This window comes from Myxocyprinus asiaticus, chromosome 14, assembly GCF_019703515.2.
Source record: "Myxocyprinus asiaticus isolate MX2 ecotype Aquarium Trade chromosome 14, UBuf_Myxa_2, whole genome shotgun sequence".
Classification (NCBI taxonomy): domain Eukaryota; kingdom Metazoa; phylum Chordata; class Actinopteri; order Cypriniformes; family Catostomidae; genus Myxocyprinus; species Myxocyprinus asiaticus.
In genome coordinates this window covers 28341289-28365931 of record NC_059357.1, presented here as the reverse complement: position 1 = coordinate 28365931, position 24643 = coordinate 28341289, and the positions used below count along the sequence as shown (strand labels likewise).

At 37.5% G+C, this 24643-nt stretch overlaps 2 protein-coding genes across 2 annotated transcripts in view; both read left to right on the top strand.

Annotated features, from left to right (window-relative positions):
* The window catches only part of LOC127451951 (1-phosphatidylinositol 4,5-bisphosphate phosphodiesterase delta-3-A-like), a 49126-nt gene extending 44784 nt beyond the window's left edge, over positions 1-4342 (top strand). Inside the window, exon 15 of the mRNA XM_051717039.1 lies at positions 2753-4342. Within this exon, the coding sequence (XP_051572999.1) occupies positions 2753-2883 (131 nt within the window). The 3' untranslated portion in view covers positions 2884-4342. The remainder of the gene's footprint in view (positions 1-2752) is intronic.
* Positions 4343-5441: 1099 nt separating this feature from the next.
* LOC127451708 (glycylpeptide N-tetradecanoyltransferase 1-like) lies at positions 5442-20033 on the top strand. The gene is made up of 12 exons (XM_051716599.1): positions 5442-5565; positions 11330-11423; positions 11618-11762; positions 14448-14566; positions 14685-14776; positions 15140-15256; positions 15562-15732; positions 16499-16607; positions 16830-17000; positions 17584-17751; positions 17999-18136; positions 19377-20033. Exons 1-12 carry the CDS (start codon positions 5456-5458, stop codon positions 19395-19397), a joined length of 1455 nt encoding a protein of 484 aa, XP_051572559.1. The 5' UTR covers positions 5442-5455; the 3' UTR covers positions 19398-20033.
* Positions 20034-24643: the final 4610 nt, after the last annotated feature.

The window sequence follows — 24643 nt, the reverse complement described above, 5'->3', positions numbered from 1 at the left end:
CTATGTAACTAATTAAAATGCAATCTGGGATGTTTACCATTCCAAATGAAGGACTTCGCTATGCTATCAAATTACTTGAAATAAGAGAGGGGGACATCTACAGGTAGGGACTGTAGCAGCTAGTTAAATTTTGGAATACAATTCATTTTAGTAACATTAATCTTTCCAATCATCGATAAATGTAATGAAGCCCACCTGCCCACATCGCTCGAAAATCTTTTTATTAAAGGGTCAAAATTGACACTAAGTCAGACAAATTTGCCTGGAATAAAATTCCCAAATACTTAATGCCCTTTTTGGGCCATTGGAAGGCGCCCGGCTGGAAAGCCGTTACTGGACAGTACGCTGTCAGAGCCAAAGCTTTGGCTTTAGACCAATTAACTTTGTATCCTGAGAACTTGGAAAAGGAATTAATAATTCTGTGAAGGCAAGGCATAGATCTAGTAGGTTCAGAGACAAATAATAAAATATCATCTGCGTAAAGCAGAATCTTATGTGCCACACCTCCTGCAATCACCCCTGGAAAATCATCCTCCTTTGTTATCACAGTTGCTAATGGTTCCAGGGCAAGACAGAACAATAAAGGAGAAAGAGGGCAGCCCTGCCGAGTTCCCCTATCCAGAGTAAAATAATCTGAAATGAATCCATTTGTTTGTACTGCTGCTACAGGGTGTTTATAAAGTAACTTAATCCAACCAATAAATGTACTCCCAAACCTATACATTTCCAAAATCTTAAAAAGATAATCCCATTTTACCATATCAAATGCCTTTTCGGCATCAAGTGAGATGGTGAGATGAATCTGATCATTCGCTACTGAACACATGATATTGATATTGATACTGATGTTATCAGAAGAGCTACGGCCCCGAATAAACCCCACCTGATCTATATGTATAAGAGATGTCATAACTTTACTTAACCGGTCAGCCAAAATTTTTGACAATATTTTTACATCTAGTTGGATCAGGGAGATTGGACGGTAACTTTTACACTCACTTGGATCTTTGTCCTTTTTAAGAATCAGACTCTCAACAGGATCAAGCTTTGCTCAAGAATCTTCGTCAACATCACCGGTTCCCCGGATGGTCAAGTCAATTGACTTGGAGGCCGCATAAACGTATATACCATGACTTACACAATCCGTAAACTTTATAAAAGACATCCTTTGTGTGAGTATGTAGATATTTTGTGGTCATCCATAATGTCCACTCTCAATCTGTCGGGGAACTTCAATGCAAAAGTAATCTTTAATCAATGCAAAAGTTTCTTTAAGGAAAAGTGTTATTAACAAAACAAGCTCCAGCCGCTAGGCAGAGCCAACGCAAAAACCCAAAATGTCGCCCAGCTTCCTCAAGAGTAAGTACAGCGAGTCAGGTCTACTCACATGAGAAACATCCAATGATTTACTCAGACATTGATTCTATAAAAGATATTGCCTGATTTGGACATGTAAATACTTTGTGACCAACCTTCATTTCTATTCTCAGTTTGGCCGGAAACATCAGAGCAAACGAGATCTTTTTCTGATGTAAGAGTTTCTTACATTCCTTGAACCGATTGCGTTTTTCTCTTGTCGAACTCGCAAAGTCCGGGAACAAGAAAACATTATGGTTCTTCCAAGAAAGCTTCCCTTTGCTCCTCGCCTGGCGCAACACAAGATCTTTATCGGATGATCTCAGAAATCTGGCCAGAATTGATCAGGGCCTGTCTCCCTCAGCAGATCTGTGAGCCGGCACTCTGTGAGCTCGCTTGATTTCCAGCTTGTGGCCTGTTATGTTGAGCAGACTCGGGAAAAACTCATCTAGGAATTTCACCATATCTCTGCCCTCCTCATGCTCAGGAATTCCAACAATCGAACGTTATTCCTGCGGCTTCTATTTTCAAGATCTTCAAGCTTTTCAAGGAGATGTTCCAAATCAACTTTGGTCACAGGTGGATTACCGGTTAATTCCCTCTCCGAAGATTCCAGAAAATCGATTAGTTTTTCAACATCAGTCACTCTTGTACCTAACTCAGAGAATTTTATTTCCATCGCCGTAATCGATCGACGTATTACAGCGAGATCCTCCAAGTCAGCAAGAATCTTCGTCAACATCACCGACATGTTGCTGATGCTGGATCTCCTCTCCCACCACGCCATCCAAATCGAGTCCCCAGTCTGTAGGCCTGTCGGGGCTTTCATCCTAAACACGTAAGTGTCTTTTAATGTCTCCAGAGCCCGAGGATTTTGACTTCTTTGCCATGTTTTGCAACAAAGGACAAATGTGTAACTGGGTGTTTCAAATTTCACCAGATTATAACATGAGAATAATCGAAAATTCAGCAAAGTGCGCAGAGCTCGTCGCTCACATGTCTGTTCCTTGCATGGCATCCAAGCTGGAGAGCTTTTTAATTCATGCTGGTATTAATGAAACTTCTCTGAATTTGTCTTGTGTGTTAGGTGTTATTACCTTCCTGGACTATAAGAACTTTGTGACATCTATCTATCTGTCTGTCTCTCTATTTGTCTGTCTGATTATCTGTCTGACCATCTCTCTATTTTTTTTTGGTATTTTTGTTATGTGATTTTGATTTGTAAGTTTACAAAGCAACCTGAGGCCTAGCGACATACCAACCTAGCGACTTGCCTTTGCAGCTGCATTTGTAACTATAATTTGAAGTTAAACACATTTTTATGTAGTATTGATTTTATTTTTAACTATATTTTTCAGATATGTTTTTTTTTTTTTATGTTTTTATGATCCTCCAGGTTATCGTCATGTTCACCTGCTAAAAGCAGATGGCTCCAGTCTGTCTCCTGCCACTCTTTTCATCTATGTCAAAGTGATACGACGAGGAGTTCCTATTAAAAAAATTTCTGAGTGTATGGGCAAAGCCTGATTCTCTTTCATTATGATTCTTGGGAATGCTTATTTCTGAAAGTACGCTCCTGAATGAAAAGCCCCTGAACTGGGCTGTTGATGTGCTGAAACTACCTAACTGTTCAGAATGAGACCACCAGAAAGAACAAGTCTTATTGGACTTACCAGGACACACATCTCCAACAATCTGAAGAAAGACAGTGTTTGAAGAGCTGTGGTTAAAAGTGCATTTTGCTTTTTATTGTCAATATTTGGTTTTGTCTGAAGAGCAGAGCATCTGATGTGATCCGTAACATCTTACTGAAGTGTTATGGAGGAAGCTAAAGGTATTATGAAGTCAATATTGTTAGAAGCCACAAGTCAGTATTGTTTATACTGTATCTTTATGTGGTTACACACATTTCTGTCTCTGTGAGCCTTGAATCAGAAATTTTAACATGTTTTATTAAACGATAATTTAATGTTTTAATTAACTAAACTAAAACTTTATTCTGGAAATGCTGGACATGAATTCAAATGTACATTGTCCTTGTTATAGTCTGTCTATAACTACAGTTTAACTGTTTTAGAATTTGAATATTGTAATATTGAGATGGATTTGATGTGACGAACAGAGTGAGAACAGGTTAAAAATGTGATGAGGAGAAACAGTCTATTGAAAGGGTCCTGAAAGCATGAATGGAAATGTGGAAGGCTTCATAACGGTCATGACTATGTTTTTGTATTTTATTGAAATTTTATTAACACTTATTATGAAATCAGTGTTTAACACAGTGTCTGAGACAGAAGATTTCATTATTAAAGCTAAAAGCATGCATTGCACATGTGCAGTGTCCTAAGCCATCCAAATGTGGCAAATTATACACATTTTACATGACTTGTGTGGCTTGTGCCGCAGCTAGACAAGTAAAGCCCTTTCCCTCTAGATGCTCCTGTACCATTATAACATGTAGGCAATCACCTTAATTTCATAAGTGAGTTAAAGTGACACTTTGAAAGGTTTTGGGTTTTCTCTGCTTGTTGTACTAGGCTGAGACAAATAATTTGTAATATATTGTCAACTACTTCTTTACAGATGTAATTTTTCTGTTCTCTCATTAGAAACGAGAGGTCTCTTACATCTTATATTTGAATGTCTTATTTGTCATTGTGACATTTTTTTGTGTGTGTGCGTGATTGTTTTTAGGATTACAAATGGAAACAATTTATGTTTTTTTTTGTTTTGTTTTTTTGTTCTAGATTATGTGTTTTATAATACAGCAAATTAATTTTAATTAAATTAATATTAACATTTACCTGATCGAAAATCAGACATTAATTGCAAATCTCCATCCTCCATCCTTTTGCAATAATACACAAATGCCTGCAGTACACAGTTGTGCCATTGTGCTGATTTTTTGTTTTTAATAATAACAGTTTTCAAAAAATGTAGTGCCTTTCAAACATGCCTACATTTTATAAACTTGTCTCAAATTATACCTAACCGTTGTGCCCTTTAATGACTTCTGCATGAATGCATGTGTGAGAGACAGACACACTCCAGGACACATTGGCTCTTCTAGCACAGCAAAACTGGATAAATTATTAAGTCTGTGGAAAATAACATATTCACATGTCTAATCAAGCAACATAAATTATCACTGGGGTGATACCCTTAAGGGGACCTTTTTTTTTTTTTTTACCTCTAGTTAAAATGTATAGCTCGTTTTGGGGAACCTATTTTGTACATGCATTTATATGTTTTGTTCCTCTGAAGGAAAAAACAAACAAACAAAAAAACAAAAAATCATACCTTTTTGTCTCCTTAAGTGTACAAATATGTACCCAAAACAAGGGCACCACCCATGACGACTTTGTACCTAAAACAGTACCTAGAAAGCTTCCAATGCTTTCATAACCTTAAAATTTTCACTTAGGATTGACTGTTCGGATAAAGAGTTGAACATTTAAAAGTGAGTAGAAAGTAAGGGGTAGTCCACACCGAATGCATATTTTGTGCCCATCTGTGCTCTTTTCCCATTGTTTTTCTATATAAACGTGCTGGATAGATGCTATTTTTTTCAGCGTCTTGCGCAGGAGCGTAACATTTTTAGACTTCGTGTCAGGTACAAAGTAAGACTTTTACAATTTTAAAAGCATGTCTCTAGACACATAGGTTATGCGTTGTCCTGCATCTAGCACTTTGTAGCGCAAGAATGTGTTCAGCCTAAGCGGCCCCTAAGAATTAGATTTCTAAAATAACTTTTGTTAAAATTGCTTTGTACTCGGTCCCACTCGTGAGCGATTGTGCTCTTTATGACATTATATTAGCTGTTACAACATAATTTATATATATATTCAGACAGACTAACACATTTCCACCACATATTAAATATCACAGCCATCACATGGTCAACAAATCCATCAAACAGTGAAATTTAAAACATGTCTAATAATACTGGTATTAAACCATATTGAAGTGAAGTTAATTCTGAAAACGGTCAGGGATAAACTATGAAAGAACTACAGAGAGCATCGGGCTTTGCGGCAGTGCACCAATAGTTTTGCGGGGTGTGATGTCGCAAGGCGAGATTCTCACTTCCTGGTTAAAGATGGCGGATGTGAATGAGACAGCACCGAAGCTGAAGAAAGAAACCGAGGTAGAAGACGACCACGGACATTGCAGGAATTGTGAAAATGAAGAGCATCACTCTGATGACGGGTGAGCGTGCATGTGTTTTGTTGTTAGGTTGTAAACGTTAAATACTCTTCCTCTAGGCCCTGAAAGACATGGCCCTTGTTCGGCAAGGTTGAGGCACGCTAACAGCAGCATAGATAACCGCCCGCTGGCGTCACACCATTGGCTCATTGGGTTGATTGACGTGCAGATCTCTTAAATGATTGGTTCAGACGGCGTCAATCAAAAAGAGGACGGATCCATATGGCCACTAGTTCTCTGGGATTATGGGCATGTACGTGAAGTGTTTAACAGCCTCACTTTATGCCGGGTTAGATTAAGGAATAAACTACCACGTGTTAAATAACTCATCATGAATGTAACACGTTTTTATACATCGGTACCAAAATTAGTAAAAACCGCTTTCAAAGCTGTTCAGCAGGCCTTTATCCCCCTTTATGATTATTGGCCATTTTGTTGACTAGATTTCCTGTCACTGACGTGATCTAGTTAGCTTGACTGCTGATAGTTGCAACAAGAGTATAGGTTATGGTTTTTATCACCCTGTTTTCCTCATGGTTTACTCTCGGACTCATCGATGGTGCCTGGGTTTAATTTTCAGTACATAGAGCTCCTCTGTTATCACAGTTAAACACTTTCCCCCACTAACCAGCCTCTAATCCTGTCATGTGCAGAGTCACATCTCGGTCGAATTAGTCAGGAGAGAGCAAGATAATTAATTGTATTTATCCTAATGAAGTAATGGAAGTGTGCCAGAGAGGATGTACCATGAATACACCGCCACTCCTGTCAGGATTCGCTTAATTTATGTGACGATTTACTGATGTTTAAAGAAAATTACGTCAAAAATATATCCACTTTATAGTTTTACGTATTCATTTACCAGACAGACAGAGATAGATGGATGCATGGGTAGATAGAATAAAAAACAGTGCTACAGGAGCCAGACACAATCTACACACTTTATAATATGCATACATCAGAATCGGAATGTGGAGGGATTTCTCCTGAAGTCCACTATCATCTCCACTGTTTTGAGCGTGTTCAGCTCAAGGTTGTGACCGCACCAGACAGCCAGCCAGCTGTTCAAACTACATACAGTCAAAAAGATGCAGGTGTTAATAATATCATAGCAAGCTGTGTTGTGGGAGTTCACCAGTGTTTTGTATACAAATTAAAAAATGTATATTTCAAGAGATTTGTCATCTGTAATGTATTTAAATGTCCATCAAGTTATTTAGTCAGGGTTGCCAACTTTGGCTACATGGTTGGAGTGAGATTTTGGGACATGGGCTGAATCAATCACACACACATTATTTGAATTAGTAGGCCTAACACCTTAAATTTGTAACATCAAACCCTACAATGAAAATAAAGAATTTTGTTTTGGGCATGCTTAACCAATTAACCTTGTATTGACAATTTCAAAAGACATGTAGTCACAACAAAACCCTTACAAAAAAATCTAAACTAGCCGCAAACTTACTAGCTTGTTATTTTCACATGAAAATTAGCTTTTGATTCGCCACAAATGTTTGCCTGAAGTTTGCAGCTCTTAGCCGGTAGTGGTGAACCTCCGGCAAACCTTTGGCAACAATGGACAATTTGCCACATTTGCGTGTGAAAATGATCAGTGGCGAATCTGTGGCAAGTTTGCGGCAAATTTGCCATGAACTCTTGATTTTCGTAAGGGAAGTTTTCCTGGGTCTAAAATGGTCTTCAGTGGTTCTTATCGTAAATGGTCGTCCACACGTTTGAAGTTGGTTGATTACATAATTGCAGTTATTTCATAATTAACTAAATAAATTAGTTGCATGTTAACTTTGGCTATATGGGAGTTAGTTTGATGGAACCTTTTGAATTTGACGATGATTTTATTTTATTTTTGTTTTGTTTGTGGTTTGTGAAATCTAACTATTCTATTATAATCAAGCTACATAATTTAATCAGCACTAGGGCTGCACGATCATAAAAATAATAATTGTCAATTATTTCCCTTGATATTGTAATTGCGATTATTTATTTTGATTAATATAAATAAATAAAATACTTATTTTATGTGGGGCAACTACTTGCCATAGTCTTTATGTAGGCTTCACATCCTGAGGACTGTGTTCCTGAAATGCTTTATTACTTTTAATTGCATGAAATGGACCAAAAACATGTTGTAAATAGAAAATGTACAAATAGAAAATGCAATGGGAGTAGACTCAAATGGGATGCTGTAATTAACACTTTTAACAATTGGTTAATTGTTGCAGCCATAATTGTAATCTCGTTTATTTTTTCGATGAATCGTGCAGCCCTAATTAGCACTTTATTTCTTTAGGGCAACTTATAATGTTCTGACTGTACATATGAGTTATCCACTTTACTGAGTTGGAACTGTGCTTCTAGTGAAAATGTTGTTTTCCTTTCATCAGGCTTAACGATTCAAGTCAACTCTTGAAATATCTGAAGGCAAACATTGCCAATTTGCTGGATATCGACATCATGAGAACAGGAGGAAAACTTGGTCCATAATTCATGGAGGCCCAGACTTTAAATCTTTTTTCATTGTACTTGCCCTTGTCAGAGTTTACCATAGTAAACAGTGGCATTTAATAAGACCATCCTCATTACCATGGTTAGGTCAGTTTGTGGGGTAGGAGCGAGAGAAGACTGATGATGATAGAGACAGAGCCGGAAAGCGTGTGTGTGTCTCACACCAAATGATTTTGCAACCCTGCTTTAGTCCATTCCAGGCTTCAAAACATAATGAAGTAACGCATACAACACACTCATCTTCTACACAATTGTCCGTTATGTTATGACGATGTTTCACAATGCAGCTTTGTATTTAAGCAATACGAAGCTTAATAGTGTCATATACAGTGTAAAATTTTGAGCATTTTGAAGAGCATCTTTGCTTCGTCCCTCTAACACGGATGGTTGCCTGTCCAAGATCATAATCGCGGGGGGGTTGTTTGTCTGAAAGTCTTTGTGTTATGGTATGGCCCACATCCCCTCAAACACACAAAACACAAATTTCTATTCTGCAGGTCATGTGATAGGCCATCTGTCCCCCTTTAACAAATGTAGCTCAGTGCTCTCACCTCTCTCCCCCCGTGGACATTAAAAGGATTGTGTGTGCGTCTGTCTTTAAGTATGCTGCACCGATTCCAGTTAGCCCTACCTTGGTGCATTAAACTTTAGTTACTACTCTGGTATGGGGCTTGGCTCCTGTTTCTTGTCATTACCTTTAAAAATATTCATTATTAATGGAATCGGGGGAAAGAATACATGTTAAATTTAGTTTGTATCATCCAAGACAAAGATGTATATTTTTGTTAAATTCAATTAAAATAAAAGCAGTATCCTTTGTAGGGATGTGAATCTGAATTTGGTCCGATACCGTGCTCATGTACTTGTATTCGTGCTCGTAAAAATTTTCCGATACCATCTGACATACGAATGCCATTCTGTAAACATTAAAGCTACACTATGTAACGTTTGGCATTCTAGCGGTTAAAAAATAAACTGCACGCGTCTTGCGGAAGAACATTGTTTTGGTTGTGCTTCGGCTCTGCTCCTCTGCACGGATGAATGTGGTTCGATGCACCGGTGTACACATGAATACAGGACATCTTATCAGAGCGAATGGACAAATAAATAACGAATAAAAGGAAAAGATGGATATCCGAAAACATGTTATCTGAGCAGATAAGTGCCATGCTGTTGTTTTGACTTATTGGAAACATTGATGTTTTGAAATAAATGACGTACAAAAGTTAGGCAGCGTTCGTTAACATTAGACATAACGATTGCTAGTCTGATAAGGTCAAACGTTGTAAAGTTTTTATAACTGCAGGATATTCTGGCCAAATAGACCACGGTAGTAACTAATTTATAGATTGTCATTGTTACTAACCAGTGGTCAACATCATTTCAAGACTCACATGTCCTTGGGAAGCCTTGGACTAAAGGATTTATTTATATAAATGATTGCCGTTATAAAGAAAAATACACACGTGTGCTAGCAAGTGAAAAGTTCTGCACTGATTACAGTATATTGTATTTCAGTACACACACACAGACGTGTGTGTGTGTGTGTGATTAAACAATTATACATAAACCATATCAATAAAATATCTTACCTGTTGAGTAAGAAAAAAGCCATCTCTGGGTCTCTTTTAAATCCTTTCAGATCTCCGAGTTGTTGCCACCTCTGAAAAGCCAAGCCGATGTTGATTCATGTTTTATTACGGACTCTGCCACTTTCCCTTTTTGCTTGTAGACTCTGCTCTGTTCGGGGTTTCTTTGAATGATCCATGGTCAATTTTCCTCATTCGTTGTGACAACAAACTTTCAGGTTCACGCTACTCCCATACACACGCTACAGTAGCCGGATCTTATTTTCTCTGTGTATGGGTATGACGTTAACATGCACGGGCGAATGTCGTATGTACGCAATTTCCCGCGAAATCCGTCCTGACAGCTCTAAAATATATATCATTATTATAGGTTTATCAAAGTGTATTTGGGTAAAGACATGGTTTGCACTGTCTCATTAATAACATTGTTATTTTTTAACAAAAAAGTTACATAGTGTAGATTTAAGTGCACAAATTAAAATCACATTATGTCCTAGTGTGATTAAACCACAATAGCTGTGATTAAATTAAATAAATATATAGTTTGCATGTGTTGCGTGCATCAAAGTGAATGTGTGGAGCCGACACCGGCTGCTCATACCTTTTAGAGCTCCTTGTCTCATACATGGAAAACACAATCATTTGTATTGCGTGGTCTGTTTGTAGCAGATAACAGAGAGCAGGGCGCTAATTCACTTTTTAGCACAAGGTACATATAGACTACGTATTTATTTAATTAAATAGCAGCCTTTTGCTGTTTAATAATCATAACGACCTGGTTTATTTAGCTCAATTTAAATGGTAAAAAGTATGACAGAGATATATTAGAATATTCACTGTAATACTACTACTACTACTACTACTACTACTACTACTAATAATAATAATAATAATTAAAAAAATACTAAATCAATAGTAATTATATTCTATTAAAGCAATATCACAAAACTGTGATGTTCTGTCATGCAGCACATTTTATTTATTTATTTTTTTTGCAGTTTGGTTTGGTCTGTGAGGTTCTGTAAAAGCATTTTATTTGATAAAACAAATTATACAGTTATGTTGAAAATTAATTGTTCTGTTTTCATTTGGTTAAAGTTTGAATGAATTATGAATTTAGACACCATTTTGTTGAAAAAATTTAAACTGTTGATACGGAATCCAGATTTTTTTTATTTTACAAAAAAACAAGTATCGGAATCGGCAAGTACCGAAAAGGAAGCATCGGCACTCTTACTCATTCTCAAAAGAAAATGGTATTGGGACATCCCTTATTCTCTGTGAAACTGCATTAGAACAAAATATGTTGTGAAAAACAAGCACGATACAAATAAAATGGAACTGAATTTAATTTAGGCTAGTCCTTTCATGTTAAGGTTGGCCTAGTTAACTTGTATATTGGAGGTAAAAGAAACTTTGAACCATTTCTCTTATGTGTCTCTGCCAAATTCAGAGAGAATTCCTGTTCATATGTTAACTGAATTCCAAATCTGAGGTTCTTAACATAAAAATAACACTGATTGCATCAGAAATAACCACTGCTCCATTGAGATGAAGTCTGTTGACCTTTCACCTGAATTGCATACAGTTACTGCTAAGTGGACATTGCCTCACTGTATAGCTGTCTGTGTCAATTGAGTTCATATGACCCGCAGGGAGAAGGGCAACCCAGGTGCCAAGAAGAAGAAAAAGAACAAGGTCCGGACAAAGTCCGGTGGCAAAGATACAGTACCAGATCCACTGGCCACAGTGAGTGTGTGTCTAAAGTAACATTACACTAGATCTGTCAAAACAAGGACTGAATTCACTCTCAAAAATTTGTTTTTTGGAGACAATTCCAGACACGTACCATGGTAATACCATGGTATAAGCATCTGACACCATCACTAAGCATTAAATTACATCCTCATTGTTCCATTTTCATGTCTCTTTCTCTCTCTTAGGCAAACTCCCTCCCTGCAGATAAGTTACAGGAGATTCAGAAGGCCATCGAGCTGTTCTCAGTGGGACAGGGTCCAGCTAAAACCTTGGAGGAGGCCACACATCGCAGTTACCAGTTCTGGGACACCCAGCCTGTTCCTAAACTTGGTATTGATCATTTACACCAATATTTTCTGCAGTCACTTGCATTCTGTTACATCCAAAAATGTTTAAGTCTTTTTTTTGTTGTTGATTTTCTCCCCAATTTGGAATGCCCAGTTTCCAATGCACTCTAAGTCCTCGTGGTTACGTAGTGACTCAGCTCTATCCGGCTGGTGGAGGACGTATCTCAGTTGCCTTCGCATCTGAGACCGTCAGTCCGTGCATCTTATCACGTGGCTTGTTGAGCACGTTACCGTGGAGACCTAGCGCGTGTGGAGGCTTCACGCTATTCTCCGCGGCATCCACACACAACTCACCATGCGCCCCACCGAGAGCGAGAACCACATTATAGTGACCATGAGAAGGTTAACCCAACGTGACTCTACCCACCCTAGCAACCAGGCCGATTGGTTGCTTAGGAAGCATGACTGGAGTCACTCAGCACACCCTGGATTCGAACTTGCGACTCCAGGTGTGGTAGTCAGCGTCTTTACTTGCTGAGCTACCCAGGCCCCCGTTTAAGTCTTTTTAATGAGAATTACAATGGTAAACCACAATAAAATTAGGATTTTAATTTTGCAATGCGTTTATTTTGAGCTGCTTATATATGTCTTGAGAGGTGTTTCTTTGAGGTGTTCATACCTAAGGGAGGGTTTAAACTGTTGGTTTTGGATATTGTTTGTATGGCAAAGGCACTCCTTTCACTGGGTCACTAGGTCTCAGATCTGTTCAAAGCAGCTGGCATGTTATTTATTCAACAACAAAGATTTATTCAGCATTGATGCTCTGTGACATGGCTTACCCAGCGGCTAAGAGCTGGTGTCTTTGACGCCATATTTATAATAATTCACTTTTATTCTATTTATTCCTACAACTGTATCTGTATTGTGTAGTGTTAAACTGAAATAAAACTGAAAAGTAGTGGTTGACCAATATATCGCCCAAGGCCAATAAATTGGCTGATATCTGATATTTTTAAAATACTGTATCAGCTGTTTAGCCATTTAGTTTCTTAAGCGGCGATGGTGCCGAGAATCGCCTGATTGCATGTGAAGGAGCCGTCAGAGACTTTTTAATGACCAATCACAGTTCATTTTGTTGTTATGTGCCATCGTGTTACCACAATAATAGACCGTAACTGTTACCTGTCTTATGATAAAAAGGCAAACATCAATAAAAATTCTATCATAACTGTCTGCAAATATGTGGAAATCTCTTTTAAACAGATTTAATTCACAAACCTCACAAAAATTCCAGTGTTTTCTTCCTGTGAAGAGCTTTGAAGTGTTTTTTGTTTTGTTTTTGTTTGCCTGGATCAAAACTGTGTCCCTCTGACTTACAAATGATTGTTGGTGCCAGATGGGCTGTTTTGAGTATTTCTATAGCTGCTGATCTCCTAGGATTTTCTCGCACAACAGTCTCTAGAATTTACTCAGAATGGTGCCAAAAACATTCAGTGAGCGGCAGTTCTGTGGACGGAAATACCTTGTTTATGAGAGAGGTCAACAGAGAATGGCCAGACTGGTTCAAACTGACAAAGTCTACGGTAACTCAGATAACCGCTCTGTAAAATTGTGGTGAGAAGAATAACATCTCAGAATGCTATTCTGAGATGCGGGTTGGCGCTGTTTTGACGGCACAAGGGGGACCTACACAATATTAGGCAGGTGGTTTTAATGTTGTGGCTGATTGGTGTATGCCTTTTACTATTATACTGTATTAAATTATGTGATATACAGTGCCTATGGAAAATAATCATACCCCTTTGGAATAGTCACTTTTTTGTCTTACAGCCTGAAATCAATATTACAACATTCAAGTAATGAAAAAAAAAAGCCGACTGTTCCAAGAATTTATAAAATAAGAAAAACTAGAATAGCAAGGTTGTCGACTTTGTTTAAAAACAGTGGCAACGAAAAGTGGCAATACAACTAACCTAAAAGCTCATCTAAAACATTACCATCCCATCCAGTTTTCCGAGCTGGGAACATAACCCGCAGTTGGAGATGGAGAGGGGCCTTCCCAACCTAGATTGGGGAATATTTGTACACTAATTCTTGAGGAAAAATTGTGGCTCTCTGCTCGACAACTGAAGATGGGCAGAGGGTTAACATTTCAGCACGATGATGACCCTAAACACACCGCCAATAAACAATACAATGGGAAGGTCAATGTGCTTGAGTTGCCGAGTCAGAGCTCTGACCTAAATCCAATAGAAAACCTGTGGATGGACTTGAAGAGAGCAGTCCATCACTGCTCACCCTGCAATTTGACTGAACTCGTACAGTTCTGAAAGGAATGGGAAAATATTATCTAATCTAGGTGAGCGAAGCTAGTAGAGACATATGCCTTTAATCTAGTTTTTTATCATTTATACATTTTTGGAACTGTTGCCTTTTTTTAATTTTTTTTTTATTACTTGAATTTTGGAAAGCAAAATTTGTCAAATAAAGCTGGAAAAAAACTTTTTAATGGGTTTTGATTTGAAAACGTAACTATTCCAAAGGGGTGTGAGGAATGTTCAACAGGCACTGTATCGGTATTATATTGGCCCATCGGCAAGTCTGCTCTCTGGATTTCGGCACTGGCCATTCAAAAACCTATTTCGGTCAACCTTTGCTGAAAAGATTTTTGTGAACTTGTGTGAATATGTTGTGAGTCTGATGTCTAAGCTGTGTTTCATTTGTATAGGAGAGACGGTGACATCACATGGTTGCATTGAGCCGGATAAAGATAACATTCGAGAGGAGCCCTACAGCCTCCCACAGGGCTTCACCTGGGATGCTCTAGATCTGGGAAACTCTGCAGTGGTACGACACGTAAACTTCTAAATATCTGACTCTTAGACATATCAATTTATACCAGACTTCAGGAAATAACATTGTCTCTAATAATTTCATTTCTCTTTGTTTGTCTCTCTCTCTGAAGTTGAAAGAGTTGTACACTCTCCTAAACGAGAACTATGTGGAGGACGATGACAACATGTTTCGTTTTGATTACTCACCTGAATTTCTGCTCTGGTAAGGCAATACATCCAAGAATGTAATTTTTTTTTTTTTTCTCTCTGTAGTTGATAAAATATTTTAATTCTAAAGCAGTGGTTCCCAACCGTTTTCCTGGAGGTCCCCCAACACTGCACATTTTGTATATCTCCCTTTTCTGGCACTCCCAATTCAGGTCTTGGAGTCTCTACTAACAAGCTGATGAGTTGAATCAGGTGTGTTTGATTAGGGAAATATCCAAAATGTGTAGTGTTTAGAACCACTGCTCTTAAAAATTTAAAGGAAGACATTTTCCTGCAAAAAGGAATAAATGGAATGTATGTGGAAATGTCTAGTGAAGCATAGTTGTCATTCTCTCTCTTCACACTATTCTGCTTCCAGGGCTTTGCGTCCTCCAGGTTGGTTGCCTCAGTGGCATTGTGGAGTAAGAGTGAACTCCAATCATAAGCTAGTTGGTTTCATCAGTGCCATTCCAGCCAATGTACGCATCTATGACATGTAAGCAGTCTTAAGCCTATCTACATATAGGTTTAAATGATTTTATTTAATTTGTGCCAAAATCTGAATCCAGAAGGATATCAGAGTGGATCTGAAAGTTTATCAGGCAAACCAATCACCTATTTATGGAACCCAAAATTGCACCCAAATATAAAAATACACTTTAGATGCTTGTTAATTTTACTGGTAAGTTAGAAATCCATCATCCATCCATTTAATATTTTGCTCACATTATGCAGACAGGCACCAAGTACATACATGTGAAATTTATCTATCAAACTTCTACTGCTCTTTGATCCTCCCAGAGAGAAGAAGATGGTGGAGATAAATTTCCTGTGCGTGCATAAGAAACTTCGCTCGAAGCGAGTGGCTCCGGTACTTATCAGGGAGATCACCAGACGGGTAAACTTGGAGGGCATCTTTCAGGCTGTGTACACTGCAGGAGTGGTACTGCCTAAACCTGTGAGCACCTGCAGGTAAGACACAGATTTCCTCTCAAAATATGTATTATGTCTGTACATTTAGAGTCAAATACAATGAGCTATTGGTGTACATGTGTGTAGGTACCACTGGCTAGCAAATGTTACTGTTTAATATGAGACAAAAAAACAAAATTTCCTCCAGGGGGTGCTTGGTGATTTCAAATCTCATAACATTTTATTGGAGACATTTGCACACTATAATGTGTAATCTTTAAAAAAAAAAAAACAAAATGCAGTGATCCTGCAGTTTCTTAAAATGCCTTATTCAGTAATCTCAAATGACCATAATTTGTCATGTGTCACCAGAAAGGGGGACAGTAATGATTATCATGCGGCAATGCTATCTATGTGCTGCTTTCAAGGAATATTCTGGGTTCAATACAAGTTCAGCTCAATTGACAGTTTTTGTGGCATAATGCTGATTACCACACAAAAAAAATTTCAACTCATCACTTTTGTTCTTTAAAAACAGCAAAAAACAAATCGAGGTTACAGTGAGGCAGTTACAATGGAAGTCAATGGAGGCCAATTTTTGAAGGGTTTGAAGGCAGAAATGTGAAGCTTATGATTTTATAATCATGTTGTGTATTATTTTAGCTATTACATTCTTTAAATCATTATCAATAGCATTGAATTAAAAATATGTATACCTATCATACCCAAAAAAATTAGACAACTTCCTGGCTGCAATTCCCCAGCCAGTTTCAGTATCCTGTTTCATGCTAATTGCCATTCTACTTGCTTTCTGTTTCTGTCGTAGGTACTGGCACAGGTCACTGAATCCACGAAAACTAATTGAGGTGAAGTTTTCTCACCTGAGTCGGAACATGACTATGCAACGCACCATGAAGCTGTATCGACTGCCTGAGGTGTGTGCCAATCTGCCTTTCTGAACCTCTGTTATTTGACAATTGCTCTAAAATGTCCTTTCTTCTCTTTTAGCTCTTCTGGATATGCTTCTTTCTTTCTTCTCTATTTCCTTCTGGTGGCCAAAAGTTTATTTCCATAAGAGCAAAATCTGTACATTATTCCAAACTTTTGGATGGCAGTGTATATCTGTTGTATAATATCTTGTCTCTGTTTGCCTGTAGGCTCCTAAAACTCCAGGTCTGAGGACGATGACTGTGAAGGATATCCCAGCGGTTCACCGTCTGCTGAAAGAGTATCTGAGTCAGTTCAACCTGGTTCCTGTCATGAGCCCAGAAGAAGTTCAACATTGGCTGCTGCCCCAGGAGAACATCATCGACACCTTTGTAGTGGAGGTACAAAATTAAAAAGCCTCAAGAATACACTGAAAGCTATAATTATAAACCTCAGAATTCAACCTTCATGCATTTTCTCAAATGTTAGGTCAAATCAACTTGATTAAAATCTGCAACAACACTGCTCACCTAAAAGCTATAATACTGTAGTGAGGTGAAGATATTATATTCCTTACATTCATGCAATACTGTAGATGTGAATGTCTCATGTTAACGAGGAACTGGAGTTTGTGAACCAGTTTAAAGAATTTAAATGGTTTATATAAAATGTATTTCAGATTTTTTCCTGCAATTCAAAAATATAGCTAAATAAAAATGAAAAAATAAAATACAGTGCAAAAATATTTTAAATGATAAAATGTAATGAATATTTTCAAAAGAAAATGTTTTAAAATATTTTTGAAATATTTAAAAGTTTTACACTTTTACTCCATTACCGGTACAATAACAGTATTTTATTTTGTTTTGGCACTGATAGGCTACAAGGTACCTTCATAGGCTACATTGATCCTCGTAGGTTCTGAGAGGGTTTCATGATAAGTTGGATATTGGGTTAATTTAATGGACTTTGAATGTGCTGTAGAGTCCTGAGGGGAAGGTGACCGATGTCCTGAGTTTCTACACGCTGCCGTCCACAATCATGAACCATCCTGTGCACCGCAGTCTGAAGGCAGCCTACTCTTTTTATAACGTACACACCACCACCCCCCTGCTGGACCTGATGGGAGATGCTCTCATCCTCGCCAAGACGGTCAGTCACTGAAAGCCTGTTAATAGCAAGTGATAAGTCTTGTACCTTTACCCTGAAATCTAGGAACCTATTACATTAATTTGCACTATTGGACAAACCAGTTTTGTTTAGACTAATTAGAGATGAGACTGGAAAGAACAATGTGTAATGGACAGGTGCTTCAGAAGAATGTGTTGGATGCCCTCCTTTTGTAGCATTTAAGACCAGCACATTTATGTAATCTTTCCTTGTCTCATTGTCACTGTAGAAAGGATTTGATGTCTTTAATGCACTGGACCTAATGGAGAATAAGACTTTTTTGGAGAAGCTCAAGTTTGGCATTGGAGATGGAAACCTGCAGTATTACCTCTACAATTGGAAATGTCCCAGCATGGGCTCAGAAAAGGTACAGATTTTGAATGAATTTCTTTATGAAGGCTAGAGTGAGTATTGGCATTGTTAAGTTCATGCAATAGGTGGCCACAGTGCAATTGGGGATCTTTCTCTCCCAAAGCAGCATGGATTGACCAATATAGTTTTTCTTGTGACAATACTGATTAGGGATAGTTCCCCCTAAAATAAAAATTCTCATCATTTACTCACCCTCATGCCATCCCAGATGTGTAACTAATTTTTTTCTGCTGAACACAAAGATTTTTAGGAGAATATTTCAGCTCTGTAGGTCCATACAATGCAAGTGAATGGTGACCAGAACTTGACAGCTCCAAAAAGCACATAGGCAGCATAAAAGTACCAAAAGACTACAGTGGTTAAATCCATATCTTCTGAAGTTATATGATGGGTGTGGGTGAGAAAGAGGTCAATATTTAGGTCTTTTTCTTTTTTTTTTTTTACTATAAATTTTCCTCCCAAACCACAAGGTGGCAATATGCACAATGTGAATTGCCAAAAACAAAAGAAGAATGTGAAATATTCATTTGTTTCTCACCCACACCTATCATATCAGAAGACATGTATTTAACCACTGGAGTTGTGTGCATTACTTTTATGCTGCCTTTATATGCTTTTTGGAGCTTCAAAGTTGTGGTCACCGTTTACTTGCATTGAATGAACAAACAGAGCGGAGACATTAAAAAAAAAAAAACTTTGTTTAGCAGAAAAAAGAAAGTCGTACACATCTGGGATGGCATTAGGGTGAGTAAATCACGAGAGAATTTTCATTTTTCATCAAGTGTCTGATAACTGATATGCAGAACCTATTTTTAATTTGTTTTCTGCTTTTAGACACCATAATAATAACAATAATTTTTAGCCTTTATTGAAAATGTACATCTGTCTAAGGCTCTTAAGAACTTAATTTTAAGTCTTTTGGAGACTTTGCACAATTTGTCTTTCACGATTTGATTTTATATTTGTTTTGGGCTAAGTCTAACTTCATCATGGAAAAGTGTAAATATTGGTTAAAAATATTGGTCGAAATGATCTATACAAAGCAGGCGCTTAGTTGTGGTTTAACGTAATTTCTCTGATTCACAATTTGCCTTTTTCCAACATGTTATGTAGTTATCAGAGATCAATATACAGTTCACAGAAAGTAGCTAATAATTGTATACAGGTAATTACACAGTTTAATTCTTCACACCTGATGGTGAATGTAATGCTAAACTAATTGTGTTATCTTCCAGGTGGGTTTGGTACTGCAGTGACCCATTCCACCATCCGTAACCTCTATCTCGCATGTCAGCGTGACCAAGTTATGACATCACGCACTGACCACCTGACAGATGCTACCAATGGACTTCCAGACTGAGGAAGGAGAATTCATCGCCCATTTTTACATTTTAACTATGACCTTTTGGACCTGCGCTACTGCTGCCAGGCTGAGAGAGGATGTGATTTATCCTCTTTCCTCTCTCATTTCTCTCTCTCCCTCACTTTTTTCTTATTTCTCTCTGCGCATGGACCTAAAGCCATTGTATTTACTATCATGAGAGATGAGGAACCTTAATCTGTTATAATTGTTAATAATTGTGCACGCACACAAACACACTCATATATAACTACGAGAAACACTCACAGAACCCTGATGCAAAAGTATTGTGCAACTCACATTCTTAGATTCAACTTATACAGTATAACATGTTTACCCTCCATGCCCAGTGGGAGGCGCTTTTGCAACAAAAAAAAAAAAAAAAAAAAAAAAAAAGGATGAAATTCTTCTTTTTTCTCAGTGTTTTAGAAAGGACTGAAAAACAAAAGCGATCAAGGACACATAAAGATTCTTAGAGGAAAAACTGCAAAAATCAAATGAGATAATAAAAATCCAAAGTGGACATGAAAAAGGGCTGTTGTCTCATCTTATCCTCATTTTATTGCCATGGAAACGGTTTCTCCTTTCTTTTGACAAACTTTGACCAACTGATGGGTGCAGTACACGGTGAGAGAGCTTGTTTGTCTTGGTTCTGCTTTGTCATTGCTTTTAATTTGTCCTCTAATCAGTTCATTGCTTATTGGACGCTAACTGCCTGTGATCCCCTTTTACTGTATTGCCAACAGAAAAGCACCTATGTAAATAAACAAGAAAATAAGGTAAACCATATGAAATCTACAACTGACAGTGATTGAATCTACAGTGGGGGGGGGGGGTTCATCATAAATGAGCAATGATGTTTTGGAGGAAAGGGAAGGGGTTGTGAAGTTAAAAGGTTAGTTCACCCAAAATGAAAATGTCATTGATTACTCACCTTCCTGTTGCTCCAAACCCATATGACTGACCGACTTCCATGGAACAAAAAAGAAATTCTGAAGAATGTTGATGCTGCTCTTTCCCAAACAATGAACATGAATGGCGACTGAGGCTAATGTTCTGCCTAACACACATTAACAAGTCAATGAGTTTGGTACAACATCAGTGTAAGTAAATAATGACAACATTTTTTACAACATTAATTTTGGCTGAACAATCCCTCTTGGAAGGTAGATTATAACTGCTCATAAAATTTTACAACTCTAGAAAGATTATCGAATATCCTTATAGTATTGAAATGTACCCCAACTCTATTTTATCAGATTATTGGATCTGTCCAATAAATAGATATCAATTGTAAGCAGCAGAGGAAGCTGTCAAGTTTTATGACTAACTGGCAGTATCTACCGGTACTCAATGGTGTGGTTTTCTTAAACATTGTATTGGGGCAAAGTAAATGGGTAAATTAAGGACATGGCCTACAATGGAAGGGTTTTATGATGGAGTGAAAGATGGCAATGTGCAAGGTTTTTTTTTTTGTTTTTTTGTGCTAAATAAAAAGTAGCAGATGCTTTGACAGTTTGGGGTTAGGTTTGTTATCAAGAGTTTGTGGCCTGTGGGAAGTCACATTCTCATGGTAGGTCTGAGCAAACTACCTACAGTATGGGCAGAAATGACTGCATACAGAGGGAGACTTTATGTAGTGCCTAACCATGTGCTGTTATTTGCATTACATTTGCATTTTAAGAGCTGTCTGTAGATGCCATTATAGGGAATACCTAGATTATAACATTTTAACAGTATTTAAGTTCAGTCAGACCTCAGTGGGCTCAACATGTTGTGTTGTGTTAATGTTGCGTTAACCCCATGACTAAAAGTGCCAGTGACGAAACAATGATAAATGTTCCTTTTTTCCCCCTGTTGTGTAGAGGTGCCTTTTATAGGCTCTAGTACCACATAAGAAATTTTATGTTCATTTGATGCTTCATGAAAGTGACTTAAACTTTCACCTCCACTAAAAATGTTTAAGCTAATTTATGACCAGTTAGATTTCTATTATTTGATTATGCCTAAGCACATGACAGTGCCCTGCCTGTCCTATAACATAACAATTAGCTGTATTTAGAAAAATGAATAAAACCTGTCATTAACTGCAGAAACTGTACTCTCCTCCCAACTTGGAAATTGAGGTATCAGGCTTATGCTGCGTTCCATTCAAATCTGCTGTGGGATATTCCTTCTTGATATGGTCAATCTCCAACCATAAATGCATTCCATTGCCAGATGCTCGGAAGATGACGTTTAAGGAAACAAAACTGCAACGCTCCCGTTATCTTAGCAGGTGTTTGATTGTCACTAGAGATGTCTCTTAGTAACCCAATTGTAATTTACGATAATTCCGATAGCAGGTGAAGGCAGCAATATCACAGTTGTTGTTAATCATATTAACTATGGACATGTTCCATTAATATTTGACAACAGCAAATGTGTCCTAAAACACTCTCTTTATTTTTAAACAATATACCTATTGTTTTAGAATTTGAACTTCATTTTGGGACATGTTCTATTTCAAAAGATTGCTTGTGCTATCTTTCTATTTTTCTTTTTTTTTTATTTATTATTATTTTATTTTTTTTATAAATAGTTCAAAGACAAGCATACTTTTTTAAAATGTAGCTTAAGTGTCCAAATACATTTTGGGACCACTGTATATTAAAGTAACATTATACATAATGGCCTACATTCAATACACTATTTTATTCATTGACTGAATGCTATAGAAAATGTTTACATTGTGTTACTCTATGCTCATCTCTGTAGGAACATGTGGTATATGTGAGTGGTAGGTGGTGGGTTTTTTGCACTCTGTCTTACAAATTCAGACCTAGAGCAGGAAATGATCAAGCTAAGAGAGAACAAACAACTACTGTATAAGGTCTTGGCTTAAGCTCACTTAAGGCAGTTTAGAAGAATAGATATTTAGGTTAAGGATGAGACATCCCTTTCGAAGATAAATAATGTTCCATTCACCAGATATCATGTTGACTGTTGACTTTTACTTATATATATATACTGTATATAATTATAAAGACTTATAATTATACACTTACACTACCAGTCAAGTTTTGACACTTGGATAACATGTTTCTCATGATCTTTTAAAAAATTTTATTTATTTTTTTTATCTGTAGGCTTATGCTTAAATATTTGAAATAAGTTTTTTTTTTTTTTTTTTTTTTTTTAGGCAAATCAGAATTGTGCCTGATTTTTATTTTATTTACAAAACTAAAAATGTATTTATTTTCAGATGGTTGGTTCTTCCCCTTGATGATCTGAACAACATTCCTGGGTTAAAGACTTCACTATAATGATATATTGCTTGAACATTAGTGCGTGTTTTTGAATGATGACTTTTGATTCCACTGAATTTGTTTCAGTGATAATAGCCTACAGCAGGGGTCGGCAACCTTTTTGACATGGAGTGCCATTATTTATTTTCCTGATCAATGGCTGTGCCGCCATTGTGTGGAATGAAATCTTAAATATTTCTTATATTATGTCATTGCAGCATTTTCCTCGTTTCATGCCTAAAAAATCTATTGCCCTCTTGTGGTCTGAGGTTCGTAACCGCCTGAGCAACGCAAGAGCGCACGTCATTTATGTACAACGGGACTGCGCGTTGGCTAAGCGCTCGCGTCTGCGTTTGCATTCTTGCAGCCTTTGAAGTGTGACGAGACTCAAGCTGCGTGTGCAAGCCATTCGCAAACCGATCTACAACCTTTTAGCCCTTTTCAGTGAATCGCACCTGCAGAATCCTAAAACTTCATTTCCAGGTTTAATTTATATTTTGAATAGACTTGAAAAGATTTCTGAACCCCACGATGTGGGTTTATGTTTTATGTTTTAATCATTTAATGTCATTTTGAGAGTGACCATGGAGACAGTGTGCCTGTATGCTGGGTTGGAAATCTCAAGGATTAATAGTGGTGTTTTCCTTATTATATCACGTGTAGTTTTGAAATAAAAAAAAAAACACGGAATGTAGGCTGTAATCCGCGCAGCCTGACCGAAGCAAAGCGTGTGCGTTCGGGCGATTAACCGAAAGTGAAGCGCTGCAGGCTCGTGATGTGCGAATGGCTTGCATGCGCTGCACGAGTCTGTTGGGTATAGTCCACATTTTAACTTTTTGTTTAGCCTCCCATTCAGCTCATGAAAACTTGCTGCGTCATCATGAGGAAGGTTTACATCAAGATGTAGACCGCAATGCAGGTGCGTAATTTACATAAATAAAATAGTCTACTCCTTTCTCGCTGTTGCTGGCGTACCAGTGATCACAGTATATTGAGGACAGGACCCCCACTAAAGTTAACGGGGCCATTTACAACGTTTTCAACTAAAACCAGAAAACATTTTATGCGTTTTGGCTTTTTGTTTACATGACAACGGCATTTTGGGGCCTGAAAACGCAAACTTTTGAAAATGGGTTTCAAAGTGCATGTTTTTAAAAACTATGCCATCATCGTCTCTGTGTAAACATACAAAAATGCGAATTTGTGAAAACGATGACGTCATGCGCACGTGTATTACATGTTCAGTCTATGGGCATGCACGCAAGTACTTCAAAACAACGCGTGAGACAAACAAAACTACAATGGCGGACTACAGGACTGTGTTTGTGCTGCTCAAGATTATGAGTTTATTGACGCTTCTCCAGCAAAGTGTAGATTTACTGCATCACTACTATGACCAGCAATCTGCATCTTCATTGTTAGTATTCGCCGCTCTGTGGAAGAATGCTTATGTGCGCAGGCGCGTAGTGTTTCTTTACAAAGTGACATTGCCAACTACTGGCCTGGCATGCATTTTTTAGTCGTTTTTGCAGATTCGTGTGAACGGGGATCATTTTGACAATGTTGTCGTCTGTACGCGAAACTTTTCAAAAATGCAAAGGAAAATTTTTTCCATTTTAGTACATCGTAAACATACCCTTATAATACTAGTGTAACCCACTGTCAACTGTAACCAACAATGGTTAAAGATCTTGTTTTTGCCAGAATTTAAGGACAGACATTGGTTCCCAAACTAATACAAATCTGAATAACATTTCTAAAATGAATCATAATCATGAACTGAATTAATTTCCATTTTATCTAGTATACATTTAAATACATTTAAAATACATTTTTATTTTTAAATACATTTAAA

What these genes read in the sequence shown, in the direction of transcription:
- LOC127451708 (XM_051716599.1), top strand. Translation starts at nt 5,456, where the DNA reads ATGGCGGATGTGAATGAGACAGCACCGAAGCTGAAGAAAGAAACCGAG. An exon ending in ATCTGGGAAACTCTGCAGTG is followed by an intron (nt 14,567 to 14,684) that starts GTACGACACGTA and finishes CTCTCTCTGAAG; the next exon opens with TTGAAAGAGTTGTACACTCT. An exon ending in AAACCTGTGAGCACCTGCAG is followed by an intron (nt 15,733 to 16,498) that starts GTAAGACACAGA and finishes TTTCTGTCGTAG; the next exon opens with GTACTGGCACAGGTCACTGA.